Source organism: Bombus pascuorum, chromosome 3, assembly GCF_905332965.1.
Source record: "Bombus pascuorum chromosome 3, iyBomPasc1.1, whole genome shotgun sequence".
Taxonomy (NCBI): domain Eukaryota; kingdom Metazoa; phylum Arthropoda; class Insecta; order Hymenoptera; family Apidae; genus Bombus; species Bombus pascuorum.
In genome coordinates, this window is record NC_083490.1 from 1557025 (window position 1) to 1578706 (window position 21682).

The 21682-nt window shown below is 36.7% G+C and overlaps 3 protein-coding genes and 1 long non-coding RNA gene across 12 annotated transcripts in view; 2 read left to right on the plus strand and 2 right to left on the minus strand.

Moving 5' to 3' along the window:
• The first annotated feature begins 98 nt into the window (after positions 1-98).
• LOC132905327 (folylpolyglutamate synthase, mitochondrial) lies at positions 99-4957 on the plus strand. 2 transcript variants are annotated; one of them, XM_060956506.1, is made up of 3 exons: positions 99-631; positions 753-874; positions 958-4957. In XM_060956506.1, the coding sequence occupies exons 1-3, from the start codon at positions 587-589 to the stop codon at positions 2210-2212; spliced, it is 1422 nt and encodes a 473-aa protein (XP_060812489.1). In that variant the 5' UTR covers positions 99-586; the 3' UTR covers positions 2213-4957. The 2 variants fall into 2 exon arrangements, with proteins under 2 accessions (XP_060812489.1, XP_060812488.1); XM_060956505.1 differs by having other exon boundaries at positions 100-518.
• Positions 2412-8986, minus strand: LOC132905324 (neuropathy target esterase sws). 5 transcript variants are annotated; one of them, XM_060956494.1, is made up of 15 exons: positions 8765-8986; positions 8186-8587; positions 7684-8103; positions 7296-7618; positions 6875-7190; positions 6502-6795; positions 6053-6432; positions 5794-5962; positions 5323-5703; positions 4982-5257; positions 4710-4896; positions 4120-4236; positions 3218-3538; positions 2858-3153; positions 2412-2685 (listed from the first exon to the last, which is right to left on the minus strand). In XM_060956494.1, the coding sequence occupies exons 1-15, from the start codon at positions 8777-8779 to the stop codon at positions 2584-2586; spliced, it is 3999 nt and encodes a 1332-aa protein (XP_060812477.1). In that variant the 5' UTR covers positions 8780-8986; the 3' UTR covers positions 2412-2583. The 5 variants fall into 5 exon arrangements, 4 of the variants coding, with proteins under 4 accessions (XP_060812477.1, XP_060812476.1, XP_060812475.1 ...); XM_060956493.1 differs by lacking the exon at positions 4120-4236 and adding an exon at positions 3636-3752 and having other exon boundaries at positions 6875-7229; XM_060956492.1 differs by having other exon boundaries at positions 6875-7229.
• Positions 8987-9628: 642 nt separating this feature from the next.
• Positions 9629-21682, plus strand: part of LOC132904966 (formin-binding protein 1-like) — a 30026-nt gene continuing 17972 nt past the window's right edge. For all 4 annotated transcript variants that reach the window (XM_060955826.1, XM_060955827.1, XM_060955828.1 and 1 more), the window contains exon 1: positions 9629-9864. In XM_060955826.1, coding sequence (XP_060811809.1) covers positions 9841-9864 — 24 coding nt within the window. In that variant the 5' untranslated portion in view covers positions 9629-9840. The remainder of the gene's footprint in view (positions 9865-21682) is intronic.
• Positions 9777-11524, minus strand: LOC132904980 (uncharacterized). Its single transcript, XR_009657708.1, has 2 exons — positions 10661-11524; positions 9777-10266 (listed from the first exon to the last, which is right to left on the minus strand). It is a non-coding gene; the product is annotated as an uncharacterized LOC132904980 (long non-coding RNA).

A 21682-nucleotide genomic window follows, 5' to 3' on the forward strand; every position in this document is an offset into this window, starting at 1 on the left:
AGAGTAAGTCGAATATCCACATGATCACCAATGCTTAAATTTGACATGTACATACATTTGTGAAAAACGAATGTTTTTGAATTTGTTTTAATGCTTTTAAATTATTCAATATAGTAAGAATCATATAATTATTTAAGCAGTTATAAAAATTTACGTAATAGAATTTTCTCTCGGGAAAGATAAAAGTAAAATATATTGCTATATGCATAGAAAAAATTTGATTATAGAGGGAGAAGCAATATACATGACCTCATGACTCATACTCATACTACTGTAGACTGTAGATGTACAGACTGTAGATAAACGGAGGTGGGGGACAAATAATGGAACAGAATTCATCAATGAATGAAATTCATGTTAAACAGGGGGGAGTTTCCTGATATAAACTCTGTACGAAGTAGATATTATGGTAAATAATTATGTAATAAATGATTCTGTACTTCTGCTTCATTTATTAAAAAAATAAAGTAATGTGGGATAAACTTATCAAACGTTATGTTTGTGTAGCTAGTTATGAGGTAACTTTCTATACTTAATGGAAATATTTGAAGTTATAGTGAATTTTCTGTTTGTCTAATATTCAATTATGGAACAAATTAATAATATTCTTCGTGATGATAATTTATATAAGGTATAATATAAATTGTTATTTGATTGATAAAATATTCAAAAATTAAGTGAGAACAAAGGAATAAACTGTGTATATATGTATATTCATTAGAATTATTTATTTTAAAAATATCTATTTACAGGCTGCTATACAAGCATTACATGGTTTACAAAGCAATAGTAATTATTTAAAATTAGTAACAAAAGATAATTCACAAGCAAGTGCTGTTCGTAAATTGCGTGATACAAAAAAATATTTAATCCGGTAATGATCTCCTTTTTATGTTGCATTAAATAAAGAATATGTATCTTAAACATCAAAACAATTTGGTAACGTAACTTTTACAGGTCTGGTATTACACTTCAAAAATTAGATACTTTGTCAGTTATACATATAGCAGGTACAAAAGGAAAAGGTTCCACTTGCGCATATACAGAAGCTATTTTACGTGAACATGGTTTTAAAACAGGATTCTTTAGTTCTCCACATTTAGTTAATGCAAGAGAACGTATAAGAATAAGTGGGCAACCAATAAGCAAAATACAGTTTACTCAGAACTTTTGGAAAATATATAAGAAATTGGAAGATACAAAAGAACATGAATCTGATATGCCTACATATTTTAAATTTTTGACAATTCTCATGTTTAATATATTTTTAGATGAACATGTTGATGTTGCTATAATTGAAGTTGGAATTGGAGGTTTATATGATTGTACAAATATTGTAAGAAATCCTGTATGTGTAGGTATAACTAGTTTAGGATTAGATCATACTTCTTTACTGGGAAATACTGTTGAAGACATAGCTTATCAAAAATCTGGAATTTTTAAATCAGGAACTGTTGCTTTTTCTGTTCCACAATTACCTCAAGCAATGCGTATATTAGAAGAACGAGCAATTGAAAGAAATTGTAAGTTACGTGTTATTCCATCTTTTGATAAATATAAATGGGAAAATCTTTCACCTATTTTACAAATAAAAAATAAAGTTCAGCAACAAAATGCATCTATAGCTATTCAGATGGCTACTGAATGGCTACTGACTAGGGATAAAGTTACATCTGTATCTATGGACAAGATTGCAATAGCATTGACTTCTTGTAAATGGCCAGGTCGAATGCAAATTTTGAGAAGCAGTATTGGTGATTTTTTTTTAGATGGTGCACATACCATTGAAAGTATTGAGTGCTGTATTTCATGGTTCAATGATATAAGTAGTGGAAGTAAAGGAAAAAAGGTTCTAATTTTCAATACATCTGGTACTCGAGATCCAATACAACTATTAATACCATTAAGATCTTTACATTTTTATAAAGCATATTTTGTACCAAATCTTGTAGGAATTAAAAGTTTAGACAATGAAATGAATAGCTCATCGACAGATGAGCAAAGAATAAAATGTGAAATAAATTCTAAAATATGGGGAATGAATTCAGTAGTTGCAAATAATGTTCTTGAAGTTTTAGAAGATATAAAAAAAAACTTGGAACAAAAAGATAATTGTGAAAGGTATCAAATACTTGTTACAGGATCCTTACATTTAATAGGCGCAGTTCTTGCTATTTTAGATCCGAATTTGACAATGAATACAGAATTTTAATATGTATTTTAAAAATTTAGGATTATATGATATATTTACGAAATATATAATAACATTTTTAAAAAAGAAAAGATTTAAAGAGCATTCTTTTTATATAAACAATAGAATTATGTATTTAATAACTATAGTAACAACTGTATCAATCTATAATAACACAGTAATGAGATATTGCATTGTTATTCTGATGATAATCGTAAAATACTTATTGATACTTTTTCTTAACAATTCTTTTGTACTTCAGTATAAATATATTTTTCATAAAACTATAAGTAATTGTAAAGTTATTTGTACATATAACAAGTTAGTGTTACATATGTTTATGGAGTGAACGACACAGAAAATGATGTTAAAATAAGAACTAGAGAAAATGCTTAAAATATTTTGGTATGATAATCTAATTCTGATTCTGCTTCCGTGTCAGACAGACTTAAGGAAACGCCAGTTCTTCGTCGCAGACGATTTTCGTCAGGGCTCTGAAACGTATAAAAACAAGTTTTAGATGACATGAAATGTTGTATTTGATTACGGAGCACCTATCTGACTTCTGCTAATATTTAGTACTTGGTATTATATAAATCGTTGTTGACTAAATGATAAGATAAAATTTTAGAAGAGCTATTGTTTGAAAAGGTTAGAGATTGATACCTGATCTAGAATACCAGCAGTGGGTTCAGAGGCATATCCTACTTCTTGTGCATCTTCTTCTAGATCTGCCTCGTATTCCTCTAATTCATCGGTATCAGAATCAATTTCCAAATCTACATATATACTTCCTCTGGAGACTTTACACACCATTTGAGCTAAGTCTGTGAAGGTATAAGAAGATACTGTTTGCTGGTTTGCCGCTTGGTGTTTTGCTCGTAATGCACGGGCGTTTTCTCTATCTGCATTAAAACGTGGTAAAACCCCAGCTTTCAATTGTACTTCAAAATAATTTTTTCCTGTAAAAAGTATACTTCATATAATCTACTTATCTATAATATTTCTATAGAATGTAATATTTACCGTGTTGATATCCGACATCTTTAATCTCATCAAAATTAGCGAATTGAAGAGTTTTATATTTATCTATTGGTGGCCTAATATATTCGCAATAATCTGAGTTTTTAACTTCCTCCAATTGCCGTACACAACTCACGTATGCTAATCTCGATTGTATGTCGGGTAAATTCGGAACTTTGACAGGCGTTGCGAAAGGATTCCATCGTTTCCACAATAACCACCAACCGGATAAAGAATCTCCATAATTTGTTAAATCCGTATCATCTTGTGATCCAACGTCAATGGCCAAAATATGGTGCGCTCCTTGCCTCAACATTTCGTCAGCTTGAACAAAGAGATTATAAAGCCATATGCTGGAAATTGATTATAACGTATAAGTTATTACAGCTATGATATGATAAACAATACAGGTTTAAGATACCTGGCACGTTATTAACATAACACCCATCGACCAAAAGATGCCCGTCAAGAGGGTCGCAAATAGGAGGAAAGACCCCCGCAATGGTCATACTGGCTCGAATGTATCTCCATAGCAAACCTGAGTTGACTTAGCTATTCAGGATTTGACAAATGCATCTTTTATCAACGGGAGTGAGCTTTATATCATTTTCAAGATTATATTATGCTTTGAGTTACAATAAACCGTGTTCTGAGCTTATATCAATGAAAAAGACTAATATAATTTCATCTATTCATTGATACAAAGTTGCTTTTAATGTCCAGGTAATTTTATAAAATTAAAGAAGAAACTTATAAACGTTTTCATCTAAGAGCGTTTGTGCGTTCAACTCAAAGTATTTTATAGTATATATGTCAATAAATTTTATAGAGACACATAACGCAATTTTTTTATATCATATAATAACAAAGTTAGACGCACTTTTTTAATGTAACGCTCAAATTACCTGGAAGGTTATTGACGTACCCGCCGTCGAGCAGGAGATGGCCGTCAACTGGGTCACACATGGGTGGCATATAACCAGACAAAGACATCGAAGCCCGAATGTACCGCCACAGCGATCCTAAACACGACGAATTAAGTTCTTAAATGTATGTTCGTATTTTTCTTTGAACTTTGTATATTCTTCTATAAAATACATGATTACTCCTAACGCAAGAATCGATAGCTTCAAAGCTGTTTGTTACCAGAATTCATAAAGAACATCTCAAACGAGAAATGAAGTTCGACATTTGTCAATAAACGATACATAACGGAGAGTACGTCATTACAGTGATTATCTAGAAAGCTCACTCCCGCTGTTCAAGCTTATTTCTACGCAATGCTCTACAGTAATGCTTATTTAAATTTAAAAAAATAGGTCTTTGAGTTAGAAACATATTTATAAGTTCTCTATAAATTTCACCAAAACAGCGAGAGAGTTTCCAGTTAGTTAAATCCAAACCATTTAAATTTATACCTTAAATATATATCAAAGAAAACTGGAAACTGTCAGTGTTTTAATAAATGTTATACTACTTTCGTTTGTGTACAGACCGTGTGTATGAGTGCGCATACAAGAATCAGTGATGTCTGTGGTTATTGTAAAATATGGTAACCATAAATCTTCTATGTACGTATCACCAAATGTTGTTTGAATTGTGCTGTTGAAGTCTTTTCCAGAAAACATGGATGTTACTGGATATGTTAAATCCATTATTTGTCTCCACCATTGTGTCATTTTCTATCGAAAAAAGTATATGTTCATATAAACAAAAAATAATAAATTTTATGGTATGATATGATATGATTAATTTTATGATATTTACTTTAGACCATTCACGAGCTTTCTGGGTCGTTGTTGTTATATTTTTTTCCATACACCATAAAGCACCCATAAACGCTCCAATACTAACTCCGCCAACCATGTCTATAGGTATACCGGCTTCGATAACTGCTTTAAGCATCCCTACATGGGCTGCACCTCTAGCACCTCCACCTCCAAGAACAAGCCCAACGGAAGTTCCAGTTAACCAACGAGCAAGCCTACTGAAATCACTGTGTATATTTGGCTCGGACATCAGAACTTTGGAATACAGCTCATTCTGAAAATTGAATTATTAATATGCTTTATACATAATGAGACACTCGGTACTACTTTATAGCTTACAATTCTATACTGAGATCTTCTTGTAAACATCCGTTTAGGACATTGAATGTGATGATGACTAGAAACCCAAGATCTCATATTCAACCACTCCACTGTATTGGTAGGTCGTTGTCCACTTTGTTCTTTATGCAAAAGTACTAATTCTTTTTGCGTTCTCATTACTAAACGTTCGACTTCACGTTCAGTTCTGCCTATGGATGGAGGTTTATCTCCTAAACCTACAATAAGAATACAGTCGGCTTGTCGAACACATCGTTGGGTCCACAACGTGTACGTTGGATCGCATTGGTATAATGAAATTCGGTGTTGATCCTCTTGCTGCGCAAGCCATGATGTTAGACGGTATTCATTTGCAGGTTCCATTATGGTGCTACCTAACGTCTATTAATTAAACAAAGATACAGGCATTTTGTATAATTTTATTACTTGTACTGGAATTTAAGTGATTTCTTTTTTATATTAACTGCTTACTTTTCGAACCACATCAGAGGTAAGGCGTAAACATGGCCCAATTGCACATAACGAGTGATAAAGTTCATACGTAAATGCTGTTAATGGGACATCGTCGGATACCGGGACTATTGCAACAGTTGAGAAATTTACTTGAGCTGGTCTTGCATCAACTGTTGCAGCGGCCCGTCTATAAATATGTTCATATGTATAAAGGAAATTCAAATTACTACAAAAAAGAAATTATATAAATAGTAAACAAAATATTTTAGATATTTACTGTGTATCACTACTGCCATTCTTTGTGTGCGCTTGTTGCCAGGTGCCAAGTATACGATGTCCAAGTAAATTTATAAGTCTTGTAACTACTATTGGATAACGAAGTTTTATAACATTAAATAGTCCCTCCGGAAGTTTCGCTAATTCAGAATCTCGTACTGCCATTACTGTTGTTGATCGTGGTGTTTGTGTAACCATTTCTACAATACCAACGAGATCGCCTTTTCCATATTCTGCAACGAGTTCTTTTTTCCCATTCATATATGTGATTACCGACCGAAGTCGACCACTTAACACAATAAATGTTGAATCTGATTCATCTCCTTGTCGATACACTGCTCTTCCACTTTCGAGAAATAGCCAGTCAAGTGCAAAATCAACCTTTTGAAGAAGATAGGATAAATTATCGGTATTAAGTAACAAGTGAAATAAATGCTACAATAGTTTTACCTGTCTTACGAAGGGACTAAGTCTTCGAACAACTGAATGAGCAACATGTAACACAACAGTTGGTTGTTCTCGCATAATAGCGAAAAATGTTGGTTTAGTAAGAAGTGCTATGCGACTAGAATGTTTTGCTCTAATGGTATAAAAAGAAGGTTCTCCAGTCAATACAGCTAGACCACCAACAATCTCGCCTTGATGAGCGCTAAACATATGAACTTCTTGACCTACATCTCTACCTTCTGAAACGCGTTGACTGATTATTAACGAACCAGATACAACATAAACAAGCGCAACATCCTAGGGAAAAGGAATGTAAAATTGTATGAAAATATAGATGTTCATGAATAATGTATAGCAATATTTAAAAAATGTTAACCTTATGAGATTCTTCCTTCATTAAGTATGTTCCAGCTGGTACTTCTCTGATTTGAACTTTGCCATCTTTGAGTATTGAATCATCTTCTAAGCCAAGTTCCCGAACAAATGCTTCGGTAGCCATTTGCACAAGCTGTGCTTCATCGAGTTGTTGTTGTATTGGTTCAATAGTAGTAGATCTCTTTTTGTTTGGATGTGAATTTCCCGTGTGTATTACATCTGGTTGTGATACTTGTTGTGATGTTATAGGCGAAGAATTTGGCCAATGAGAATCACATTCTGGTACCATATCTGCTGTATTCTGACCTGATTGTGGACTTAAATTTTGATTTTTCCAATCAAGATTAGTTTTTGGCCTATTATGGAACGAATATTAATAACAATGCATTTTTTATTTTCTACAATTTTTTCGTTAAACTTACCGTCGATTTATAACTATAGGTACACTTTGATGACTACTTGTAGAAATGTCGCGATGAAACACTTCATTTCTATCATTTTCTGATGAGACAGTTGCAGTTGTATTGGATTGATTTTCTATATTTTGGGTAGAAAATGTTTCTTTAGTTCTTGATCTAACTGGAGATCCAGAAAATGGGCTTTGTTTCTTTTTATGTGGTCCTTGATTAACTAATTCTGCAGATAATCCAAGATATTGATGTAAAGCAGTGAAAGTGACTCTTTGAAGACGGACCATAATGACCTGGATAACTCGAACAAATGCATCAGGATGATCTTGAAAAACCTACAAGGTTTAGGAATAATGATTTTTAGTTTATTTTAGTCTGTAATGTGTATCTTGAATTATACCTCTTGAAATGCACTCATTGGTAACTTGACTACAATAGAATCCTCCACAGTTCTGGCTGATACTGTTTTATAGGTACTTGTATGCCCAGTAAGTACATCTGTGAAGCTAAGAAGACTAGTTACTGATTCTCCAGTTTTTACTAGCTTTAGCGATATTTGAGAACCATCAGGTCCTGTGATATAAACATTAACTAAGCCTTGCTGTACGATAAATAAATTTTCATCTGGATCTCCAATTTTAAATAAAGTGCTCCCAGCTGGTAAATTCATAATTTCTGTATGCTTGCATAATTTAAGAAATACTGGTTTTTCAAAATGACCAAATACTCTGATACTTTGTAACATATATAAAGCATCAGGTGGTACTTTCTCTCCAGGACCTAAATCTTCTTCTAAATATTCAGCAGGTGGTTCTAAAACCTATGAAAATATTTAAAACGATATATAGTAATAAATACATAAGAAAATAGGAATTAAAATAAGAGATTTAAAGTTCAAATACTTTTAGTTGTTGCGGCGCTGTCTCTTTTTTAAGTTGCAAAAGTCTTCGTGCAAATCTCATAACAGCCTTTCTTTTCTTTCCTTGTCCAGTTGCATGTACTTGTCCACTGATGGATTTCACTTTGCGCAACATTTTTCTTCCATAAAAGAGTACCTTGTCTCTTTTTCTGAATCTGGGCTTGCCTGTACCTACCCCAACAAATTCTTTCACTTCTGGGAGGAATTCTTTGTTTTTCCATTTTCGAAGAATAATTATAGATGCAATCAATAAAATCACAAGAGTTGATATTATGAATATAAACAGAGTTTTTGATATTTGGTATTCTGCAATTAACTGGCCAATCCATCTTGAAAATAAATAAGAACCTAGACTTTCATTACATTTATTGAATAATTCTACCACCTATAAAAAATAATAGTAATTAATTAATAACTCATTTCATTTCATTTAATTTCATTCAATAACATTAATGATATTCAAACTGATTATTGCGAAAACACCTTTATATGAATGAATCTTATATGTCAACAAATGGATAAAAAAATTACAAAATTATGAACAAAATATAACAAATACAACCTCCATAGTGGGCATTCATTTCTTCCATCAGAGTGTAGTAGAATGTTAAACAAAAACTGCGTCACAAATCCATAAGTGAAAGGCGACGGAAATGCAAGGTAGGTGGATTAGAAACAATGTTCTTGCTCTGATCTAAAAAATTACTTATCTACATTGAATTAATGACCTTTGATACTTCGCTCGAGTCATCCAGCGCCATTTTAGTCAATTTACAAGCTTGCAACTTACAAAGCTTGCATTTTTGTATATTACATATTTTGTATATTATGTGACATTTTATATTATTTATGTAATTACTATTATTAAATATTATAAAAGTCGAAACCGTTTTCATATGTATTTTCTGTTTTATTTATATTTCATATAATTTTCGTTCTTCTGAAATCAAAATATCGAAGTTAAAATTTAGTAATTTTATATTTTTTACGTAGTATAAATTACAAATTAATTTCAGATATAAGGAAATAATATGTTAGTGCTAAGTTACTAATTGATTGATTTATTTTTGATTTATTTTTCAGAATAGAGAGAATTAAGGAAGGAAAGATATAAAACGCTTAAGAAGCTGTTGTTTTATTATTAAAGCAATTTATCGTGTAATTTATTTATCGTGTAAACTTTCTATCTAAAAAAAAAACGAATAAATATATGCAGTAACAATTTTATTTCCTTGATTAATAAACCAATTTTTAACAAACGTTGTTCGACGTTATGGCATTGTTATTATTCGTTATATCAAAGAAGAATTTGAAATATACCCGCCAAATATATGTTTGACCAATGGCAAAATATTTCCCCACTTAACGCTTATTTACATCGGAAAAGTTCGATAGAGTGCGCTACAGCAGAATTCTGGGCGGTTTTTGATGGACAGTTGGGTCCAGCCAGTCAGTGGTTACGGGCCGACATGTTGGAGGTATTTCAGTGATCGTGCGCGGTGGGTATAACGCGTGATTTTTCATGCGTTTTTTGTGCGTGTTCGATATATAAGAAGTGCTTTTTGGATTGCGACGCTACATGTGAAGTGTCGAGTGAGACCAAACCTGCTTGTGCCTGGTTTACCCAGCCCAGCAAACATGAGCTGGGGTACAGAACTCTGGGTAAGTCTACTTGAGACTGTTTCTTCCTCCACCTACCTATCTTTATCGTTTTTTTGTTCTTTTATGATATACTCATATACGACAACACCGAATAGTATACACGTCAAAGTGCATCGGATGCTGACCCGTTGTTTTCGCCAACGCGTAACAAGGATAGCCCCCAAAACCAGTTCACGGTGGCAAACCACTCACGGGAGTTTTGCCTTTGCGGTTGCTAGCCGCGGGCGACGTTCTTCTCTCCTTTGGTATATCCCCTCCTTTCTCTGCGTACCCAACCCCGGGTCTACTCATCGCTGTGCTTCTTCGCTTCCTTTCTCATGAAATCTTCGATGACTACCGGTACGGCGGTGTATGACAGTAACTTGTCATCTTACTACGATCTACGATACGAATTCCGTTACCCTAAAACAATACGTTTAGAGATTATTTTAAAGTACGTTGGTCTTCGTATAGTACTTTACTTCTTTTAGTATTATACATTCATCATACATTATTTATTCCTGAAATAATATTCGTGATATGCTTTTGTAGAATATACAGTTTATTAAATTTTATATTGAATATTTAGTTACAGCCCGAACTCTGAACCTTCAGCTACCTATAAACGTGGTATACTTTTATTTGTGTATGCGCGCGCGCGCGCTTGTGTGTGTGAACTTGTAGTGATTCTAGCAAGTACACCCGTTATTCGCCGAAAATTAATTATTTAGGTAGGATTTATAGAGCAACTAATAATTGCTTCAGGATTTTATTTCGAAAATAGTCGTTCTTTATCAGTGTGATCTTACGTGCTTACTATTTTCTCCCGTACGTTTTCACAAAAGAATTCACGCGCATCTAAGCTTGTATGCATAGGACTGAGAATCATGCCACTCAGGTTCGTCATCTTCCTTACTTTCTGTTCTCTATAAATAATTCATTCACGCATTCCAAGCAGTCGTTTTTGTTCCCCGCGATCTCTCTTGCTCGTACAGGTTCAGAGATCGATGAATTTCTTGCTGCTAGGTCTTTGCCATTGAAAAAAATTAAAATACATATTTGATAAGTGTACACTGTGTTGGCTCGTTACTCGCGTTAGTGTTATGTTGCGGTGGAGCTGCCAATATCAAACATATCTTTCACTTTATGAATATTCTTAAGTTATAAATCGATATTCAAGATTCACGGAAATGTCAATGTACATGCGCAAAGTAACGGTTATTTTGGATATACAATAGCGTGATCTAGCTGTGCAATACAGAAGACTATGAGTATTCAATGATAACCTTGCTTTCGAGGGTATAGTGTAAGGCACGGTGCGCAATCTGTAAGATTATCGCAACTATTGTTTCGATGCGCGATATATCGAGATTAGGTTAATCTGTGAACGTTTCGATATAAAAGCATTAGTTGATTCTATATGTCATTATGTATTACGATTCATTGACGTTCTGCTCATATTCCCTCGTGAATCATGATACAGGACGCGTTCGTGTTTAACCGCTAACGGCTGCTCGCGAGCATATGTACACGTACGACACGGGCGTGCCTCGCCATGCTCTTGACAGAGAAAGGGAGAATACAGAGAGAGTTTTGCTTTGAAAATTTCCAGCTGAAATATTATTTCTATCTATACAAATGTCTGTTTCATCTTTTTCGACAAGTTACGAGATCTTGGTCATTTCATGCAGTATATTACTAACCAATAATATTAGTTAACTGACAAGGTACAAATTGTAGGTTATGATAATACTAGTCCCAATAATATTAATAATACCAGTTCAATTGTGCAAAGGGTCTTTTATAACTAACAGACATTTGATATTAATATTAATTTTAATGTTTGTTTTTTGTAGATTTCTGTTTAAATTAATTTTTTAAAAGGCTATTGCTGTGAATGAAATCGAGTAATCGCGGAGGACATTCAAAATATCGATAAGTCGCACTCGACCTGTAGATTCTTCAAATTTGGTTTACGCAGACGGGATACGCAAGATGATAGCTATGTTTCTTCTGTGTTATTGATTTAACGATAAAACTTTATTATTTGAGAAATTTGTCGATCGATGAAGTTTCTCTCGTTTGTACCTGCGCTGTCAAATATTTGCTCCAGTTAAAGGCGAGTCCTTGCTTTTAAAATCGATTTGAAGATGACTAATTGAGGTAATTATTTTCCAAGTTGCGTATGTATGCGTCTGTACAATGACCATAACACGATCGTTTCTTTGATCACGTTCGCGTCAAAGTGCAATAAATGCAAGTTCTTATCGGTCTTGTATGGAAAAACAATTAACCACGTAACGACGATTTATTGCAAGAGAAACACGTTCGTATATCGTATTCGTACTGATGCATGAAACGATTTTCTAGACAATGAATTTTCAAGAAGTATTCTAGAAAACGAAATAACGCTCTTAATTTTGAACCAATTCTGATCTCTTAGATAATTTAGGTAGCGTAATATAATTTTGCGTTAAATTACCTAGATATAATGAAATTCAGCGATCTCTAGTTACGTAGTGAATCTCATAATGTAATCTAGCACGTATGTGCTTGTTTTTATCGCTTTTATATATTTATTAACAAGTATTGCAATTCTGTGAGGTTTTATTTTGTGTCGATAAACTGTTCCCTATACGGATCTTGTTTTTAATCACTTCCAAATCTCGTGATTTGAAAAATAGACTTGGTCTTCCTCTCTTGATATCAAGTTAATTTTAAGATATAAACATTAAGTCACAAACGTTTGAAACGACGTGTTCCACTTAGAAAAAGACGTTAATTTAATTATTCTATGCGAATATTGTACAAAAATTTCTGAAAGAATATTAAAGTATTTTCGATACACCTACAAGTTAATTTACGATAGTAGCAGGGCATTGGAATTCACGAACAAACCAAGGAGAACAGGAGATTTGTCTCGAATTCTTCCTGATCACCTACGCGACTTCTTTGCATTGAGATCGTGGAAAATGGAAGTAAGACGATGTAGGCGGGAAAAGCACGAAGGTTACGAGCACTCGAGTTACTTTCTCCAGCACGACGAAATCAGGAATCGTTTTCTTGTACGTGTACTACAGGGGATACCGCTCCTCCGCACTCTGAATTACAATCTCGTGGCGGAATGACGTAAGAAAATTGCGGCTGAATTCTCATTTCACCTCGATTTTCTTCGTTAATTTCACGAGTTGTCTAAAATTCCTAAGAACAAGCAGCAGTTTTAGCTTTTTCAATCTCATTTTATTCGTCTCTTTGTAGTGATATAAGAGTTTTCTTGTCGATCATTGAGTAATAAGTAACAAAAGAATGAAATCTCGCGTGATTCCACGAGCCATCGGTTTCGAAGAACGAAAGCGACTTTATTCGTGTTCTCGATTTACTTATGAGCACAACTGACTCTTTCCTCGAGCCTGTTGTGGGTCTGTTTCACAGAGAAACGCGTCGCGTCGTTGTTTCCTTCTCTCCGATTGTCATTCAATGACGTCGGTTTTGCAAGGTGTAGCGCTCGATGAGCTGTTTCCGTTGAGTAATAGGCGAATAAAAGCGGCTCTTTTTTTTTTTATTCGTTTCTGTAGAAACAACAAAAAGAAATAAAACAGTCGTCGACGAAGTAGCAGAACGCTAAAGTTAGATGACTAAATTAATCGAAGGTCAGATAATATCATATTCTAGATCGACTAACCGACACCAGCTTTTTTTACATTTCCATTATTTCATTCGGTTACTTTAGATTTTCTAATTAGTGATATTCATTTCTGAAATTTTCTATTCGAAAGGCACGTCTCACGACTTCAACGTTGTTCAAGTTCCTAGTTGGCAAGTTTCAAGTATCAACGAGTTTACCTCTCTCTCCATTTCTTCCGTTGGAAATCGTACAGGCAATTGGAAACGTAAATACCAGGCTCAACTTTGTATGCTAACCGATGATTTCACGGTACGACATTCTTCGCTCGTGTCTCAGACAGAGAGTAAGGTCAGGTGTGTTTCTCTGTGCGGAGTTGGAGTATCTAAAAAGGTAGCAACTATCTGGGAGAGGATAGGCAGACGTTGAAGGGTGGTTACGTGTCTCGAGAATCGATATCGACCAGCGAAAAAGAACGGTCTTGCTGGGAAGGCGTTTTCAAAGGAGAACCCTGTAGGCAATGAAGGCAAAATTTTCGAGCGTTCAAGTGGCGCAAAAACTTCACAGACAATTTGTCAGCCAGCCGGCAAATTGAGCGTAAACCACTTAACAACGTGGAACGAAAAACTTGACCGATTAAATTTTACAGGTATTCTTCCTCGAATCTGTTGAAAATCGACGATCATTTTAATTTCGAGCTAAATTTTCGTGTCAAAATTGGCGCTTAAACCACTTCTTCGAAAACATATTTCTCCGATATCGGAGATATTTGAGTTATTACGTGTATTGGAATAACAAACCCAATTGCCGTGATGTGTAGACCTTTCGTTTGTTTTGCGATTACCAGTAATATACAGCTGTTTGTCGTGTAAAGTTCGTACTGACTTTCGTTAAAACAGAATTACACGTTATACACATTAGAAATTGCCAGTTCTGGTGCTAACTATCGAGAAGATACACGCTTTCCCACCCACTCGATTCTTTTTTTCTAAAAGAAGAAAGATTCGTCGCAAGCTACGTTGGAAGTTCTCGATGGATCACACGTAAATACGAACGAGATACACACAGTGTAAAGTAAGATTTATCGAAACGAACAATTCCATTGGAATCGTCTGGTACGAAATTATAGGACGAAATAACACGACGGTATATAATCGCTTCTGCATAGTGTGATTGATAGACAAAATCATCTTTTCTTGGTACGTAACTTGCTGTTTCACTGGATATCGTTCTTATCTGACTTGCCCTTATCGTTTACCTGTCGCGTTGTTCTTTTCCTACGAACTACACTCCGTTATCTCTTCCCAACAGCGAGATTCCAGACATTTTTGTTACAATCTTTTTCTCTCAGCGCGTTCCAATGAACCTCGAGCTCTCTCTAACCGAGGAATCGAGACGATTATAAGTTCACCACGACTCGGTTTGCTCGTTTAAGAGGAGCATTCTCGAGAATAGAAACAGGGGCAACGATTTACACGCGGTATGATTGTTCTTCTTCGCGGTACTTATCGATGTGTATCTACACGGAGCATCATAGATATGCGTGGTTGAATTGTACTAGTGTTATCGAGATGCATAACAGCGGAGAATAATACGTGTATATGGAAGTTGAACGTTGTTAGGAGACCCGAAACGATAACGTCGGCTACGTCGGATGTGTTTTCTTATATTTAACGTTCGATATATACTTAATAGCACGCTGACGAAAGCGTGGTAAGAGTGAACGAAGTAAAGTTCCATTAGTATATCGAGTTTTTCAGATAACAGTCTAATTTATCGCAGCGATCATTTTGTGAATCACTGAAACGGAATTTAATCGTAAAATGTTTCAAAATTACTGCTATTATCAATTCTTATCGCGAATTTGTCGAGCGTTTCAATCGAGATAATTAAAATCTAGGTAGAAATACTTGGAGAACGTTTGGAAAATTATTGGCGGCGAGCAGATAAGGAGAGTCCTTCGTTAAAGTGCAAAGTCACTCGGCGAGACTGCATGGTTGCTTTATGGTGTACAATGGAATCCATGAATTCGAAATTTCAAGCGGCGTCTGGGACTTGCGGTTCCCACGTCCCATGGACACAACCGGTAGCTAGCCTCGAGCATGGACGAAGGAAGATGTTTGCATGATTACACGCTTTGTGTCTCGCCCCGTGTTCAGGAATTCTCATAATACTCAGCACTCGAGAAATCGTTCTCTATGAGTATTTTTCTGACCGCGATTATGCGCTGTTTACTTTAATTACATTCTCTTATGCTGATAGAACTTATTAACTCGATTATCCAATAGACGCGCGTCTTAGGTGAAAGTTCGAATCGTTTGCAAGAATCTTCTTCCACGCACGAGTATAATACTTTGTTCTTAACTTTTCTCCGTGCCATAATTAGGGACGCCCTTCGGTTGCTTCGTCCTTCTCTACTTTCTAACTCGTTTATATTCTTTAAACATTTTGCTACTGTTTTATTACATTCTCACGTCGCTTCTTTCCACTCGCTCCAGCCATTGGTTCTTCGCCTCTGTCATATTTCCACTTGCTTTGCAGATATGTATATTCCAAGCGTTCGAAGAATTCTTGAAATACCATCGCTCGAGATATTTCCTTTTTCTCTGGTAACAGAAGCGTCTTACGTGACATCTCCTCTAATGCGGTCTCTCTATCTGTTTAATTACCTTACGATTGTAAATTCCATCGAAGAAGTATTTGAATTTCGCCGTTTACTTTCACTTCCACAATCTTACGATCCGATTACATTTTGCAAGTGTCGAAGTGGTCGCCACTTCTAAGAAAACTCTACGTATGGTCTTTAGTTTTCTCAAGTATTGAAGCCATTGACAGCGCATAGACAAAAGATTGCGTCGAAGACGAACCATAAACGGTACATATGCAACGTTGGCTTCAGGGTTTTCTTCAGTCTTAGGGTAACACTGCTAGCGTGCGGATCTGGACCAGCTCACGTTGTATTCCGCGCTTTGTACTTTAATATTCACAATATATATATATTTTTTCTACCTTGCAATTTATCCACGCGTTTCTTTGTATCCACGTACATCGAATAATCTTAACAGTAAGAAATTCCTCCTCGTTCTAAAGATCCTAAATATACTAAGACTCGTTCGTTTTTTACGAAAGGAGAAGACCTCTTGTTCGTTCCGGTGCATGGCGTTCCTTGCGATCGCGCATCGCTCGTTATCCGATTCACCGGTTCTCTTCCATAGAATTTCGAATTAATATCGCGAGGAGGTTCAGGTTCGGCAGAGCCAGGCTCGAACGGGTCTCGCGAAGCTCACGAGAGGACCTGGTCGACGCAAAGGTGGGGAACGGTTCGCGGTGGCGAAGAAAAATCACCGGGATTCTGGCGGGACTGCTCGCTCTCAGGGAGGCGCTCCTTCTTCTTTCCTTAAGCAGCGTGTCCCTTTTGCAGCCGGTTTTCGCCGTGACGCTGCTATATGCCGAGAGTGCATTTCTTCTTTGCGGCAGAACACGCGTGCCGAGGTCGCTCAGCGAGACGCCGACCGGGGAACTTGCACTTGAATTTTTTCATTCTCGCCCCGAAAGTTCATCGTTTCTAGCTCTATGAATACTTTCTTTTATATTCCCCTTCTTTATCTTTTCTTTTCTATTTTCTATCAATCTTCTCGTGGATCTTGCGTTTTTCTAGTATCGAAATTTCCCCATCGAATGGCCAACCAGTCGTACGAATTAATTAACTCCTTGCCAATCGTTTGATAGTTAATTTCAATTATTGAACGCAGAATGTTTATTTAACAGACTGTTGCAGCAACGAGTAGCCAGTGTTTACTGAAATTGCTATCGAAGGAACAGGCGAGGGGTTGATCACGATGCGATGGAATTAAAGTGAAAAATTCAATCGTCGCGAGAAAACGAAACGAAAGGCGATAATTAAAGAGGGAAGACGTAAGAAAGGAAAAAGAAAAGTCGATCGCCTGTTCAGTCGATTCCTCGCCAAATATCTCTTGGCCGAGCCACGTATTTTTGCCCGCATGTATGAATGTTTCTTCGAGAGCCGGCACGTATACTCTGCGTGTGCGTGGACCGTGAGGCAAAGAGAGTGCTCACGAACTTGCCCCACCCACGCATTGCGCCAAATCTCTATAAATATACCGTAGAGGCGAAAGAGCACGTTTACGCGCACACGAGTCGTGTAGCACAGAATAGGAGAGAGAGAAGCTTTAAGTTGTTCGTGGGTGTAAGCCTCTAAAAACGATACTTGTTTCGTTTTTACGGTGTTTTCACGCTGACGAATTAAATGTCCATTCGATAGACTCTCGTATAGTGCGGCTACCTTATACGATTCATCGAGCGGAGGCGAGTATGTTTCTTTATCTAATACATCGAAAGACAAATTTTTACGCGTCATCATTTCCAGACATTAGTCCGAATCAGTGGCATTTCCTGAAGGTTCGTGTCGTTGTAACATACTTGGTCTTGTTTAATACGTATTTAACGAACTGTTGGATGAATTGTCATAATTCCTAGACTTTATTCCGATATTGCGAAATTGCTTCCTGTTATTCGATCATTGACCCTTTTCTTTCTATCTGGCAATTGTCTGGATTTTGTTCGTCGCGGTAGTCGCTGTATCGGAAGTGAAACGCGGCGAGTCTGCTTCGTTGCAGGTCTGCTCCACTTTGAGAATCGATAAGCTGCTGGTCTCTAAATGAAATTCTACGACAAAGAAGGGCAAGGTTTTTCACATTAGCCAGTCGGAAATGGACCGGAATCGTCGTTCTCTAGGTATACTCGAGAAGCAGCGTATCGTAGAGAGAATCTCTCTATATACACGTTAAAGCTGACGTCGTACGGTCTCCTCCTCCATGGGTCGATCGATAAACGCAAAACCGAGTTGCGCCTTTTTGCGCCGCTAAGAAACACAGACGGACTGTTGTACTTTCGAGTTATTACTTTTATAGATGCAGACGAGCAATGCAACTTCATCCTTCGCGCGATTTCGCACCAGTGACGCTTCGTGATTCGCCAGATTTATGTCTGAGAAGCTTGGCAGAAAAGTGGTACAGGTGTATCCTTTATACGAGTTTGCACTGCATAACCGAACTGCAAACTACACGTAAGATCCGCATCCACTTAGAGGATCTTGTTATAAAGTTTCGAGATTTTATGAGTTCTCGTAATTAATGCGCGACGACTGCCACGTATATACTGCGCGTTTCCTAGAACAGATAGTGGTAGAATTATATTAGTAAAGGTTTTCAAGATTCACAGGCGTCTCTTTATCGATATAATCTATTGCCCGAAAGAAATCCGTAAAAGAATCGCAGCTATTTCTCCACGGAGAAGCTCGTAATTGGGATATCGATTTTTAATTGCAAACACGACGCGATTCTTATCATGCAGCTGCGATTTATTAATTGTTCGTTCCCCGAGGCGTATTCATTTCCTCGAAATAACGTCGCAACGACGTAGCGTAAGTTCTTAGGATTTTCAGACACGTAAGAATATACATTGTTACCCGTCAGAGTTTCGTAACACACTAATCGGGATATTTAGCTCGTCGGTCGAGAAACCGGCATTCGTCGAATACCCGTTGAAACGAACTTGGTAGGAAGATCATATGCGATAATTCTAATTAGAATTATAAGGTAACACGCGAAAACTACAAGCCTCGTAGCCTTCGAACGTGTTCACCTTCGGCTATGAAATTGCGGTATTCGAAGACATTGAACAGACGTATAGGTTCAACCTTCGCTTCGAGCTTCGATCGAGTTCGAAGACACGCGAGACACGATTCGTTCGATCTTCGCAAGGCGTGAACTTTGACATTTAACGTTTCAAGGATCTCGAACGACTTAGGCGGCGAAGATTCACGAAAATCGATGGTGAAGCGTGCCGAGATCGGATGTCACCTGGCATACTGTAGTCTTTCATGGTTGTGGCCCGTTACACGGCCAGGATTTGACCGTTCGATTCCTTTCCCGTACGCCACGCAGTTTTGTAGCCCGTGTTTTGCCTCGTTACGCATGCACGTAACGCATTCTTGCGCAAGCAGAAGCAAACGTCCGATTTTCGATTGTAGCAGTGTCGTATAACGAGTGAAAATATATATGCGTTTTGTATGCTCGATTCTTGTCGTCGGCTCGCCAAATCTTCGTTAGGACATCCCTAATATGTGCAGCACGAGTAGCATCGGTTAGGCTCGCGGAATTAGCTTCTAACTTTAGTGCACAATTATATCGTGCTGTATCCCGTCTTGTATACGGCGTGTAACGTGTTGGCTGGCAAATACGATGTAGCCAGCTACGATCGTCGAGAAGCCGGTTAGTTATTAAGTTCTTGCTTAATACCGTACGTGCGGTGAATTTGTCGCTTTTTTCTCGTCGATCGTGGTATAGCATAGTTTGAAAGTGAGGTAGGCTGCAAGGTAAAACTGGAATGATAAATCTACGACGAAGTAAATCTTTAGCAGAACGAAAGTGTGTGGTTGATATTTATTTGAACGACGTGAGTGAATTAAAGTTATGAGAGAAACCAAAGACGCGTATTCTGTTACATATGAAACTTTATGAAAAAGAGAGTAGACTGCCCAAATGATAAAAAAGCCCACGCTTACTAGGCTTCTATCTAGTTCTAGTTGCTTCAACAGTGTTCCATTTGCTTCCGTTTCTTTGGTATATGACAAAATGTGCCTTGATACGTGTAATTTTGTGAATCCTACGATTGCGGGGATAGCTTCGGATACGTTTCTTCTTTATCTTTGCAATATTGATCGCAAAAGTCAAGTTGCAGATAGAGCGAATAATAATTACTCGATGTTTAATAACAGAGATGTATATTTTAAATAGAGCGTTGAATTCTTCTTCTTCTAAACTCGTCTTTTAGAAATCTGTGGAATCTCATCTTGATTTTAATAAGCTACGGTTTTTTAGAGGAGATAAATTGTCGTTTGAAAAGCTCTACGGGGGAGAGTCACGCAGTATCGGCAGCTGTATTGTTTTTTTGTTATATCTGGGGCTAGAGTCGATAAAAATCAAAATTTAGAAAATGAGCTTGTAGTACAAATGGAACTTAATTTTGTCAAAATGTCGAAATTTATAGGAAACGAACAATTATCGTCCAGTACCGACAAATTGTTCAATTAATAGATTTTTTTTTAAATATGTGGATGTTAGGACACACATTTTTCGCGGGGGGGCCTGGTGTGTCGCCTCAGCGGTTCCTGGGCACCCCTCGATCGTAAGAGGGACGGTTATCGTGGAGGTTTTGGTCGGTTGGAGTCCGACACTATCACGCCTCTATTCCCCTTAGAAGCGGCGGGTGTCCGTGCGGATTTCCTCCACGGAAAAAAAAAGGACACGCATTTTTACTCAAATTTTATTTTTAAATATCACAAACAAAGTAACTAATGTTTTCTTCGTCTGTGCATTCGACGCGTGAACAGCTCTCACTTTCGTCGTTTTTGGAACATTGAAAATCTCTACGGCCTGTACCCGACTCATCTTATTTTCGAGGAATAGCTTTAAAGTCGCATCCATATTCCCTCTATGCAATTTTCTCTTTTCTGCTTTGGAATTTCAGACATTTTTCCGCGAGGAAAGATAGAAGAAGGATCAAACGAACATTTTGTAATTTACTATCAGTTGCCAACAGATTGAACTTGCAGATAAAAAAAGTTTGGTTTGTACTGGTCGATGGCTGATCGGTTGGTACTGGACGATAGTTGGATGGTCTGCTGTGAACGACAAACACGTGAAAACGTTTCAGACTATGACATACATAATATTCAAAGAAAATTGTAAAACTGGTGCTGGTAATTATACTTAATAGGCTAGATATGGTATACACAGTAGAAAAAGAACACTTACTTACCCGAGAAATAAAACGTCAATTAATTTTTAACACTTGGAATATGGAATATGGAAAAATTCGTTTATGCAAATAAAAGTGCACGTGAGAAAAGTCAGAAGTAATTTTGATCGGTACCGTATGCCAGTTGGTACTGCACGATTCTCTCTTACTACTATTTTTATTTTTTCTCAAATTCTTAGGGCTACCTTTGCTCAGAGATACTGCTGATGCTCTTCGGAGTCTCCGGTGGTCTTCGCTTCGGTGGTGGTGAAGCAGTTACGAATCATATCGGCTATCTGAAGACTCACAGGTGCTCGAGTCTACTATGTGGTATAATATTATGTTGCCGCATTCAGTCCCTGGGACAGAACAAAACGGATAACATCGGATGAATCA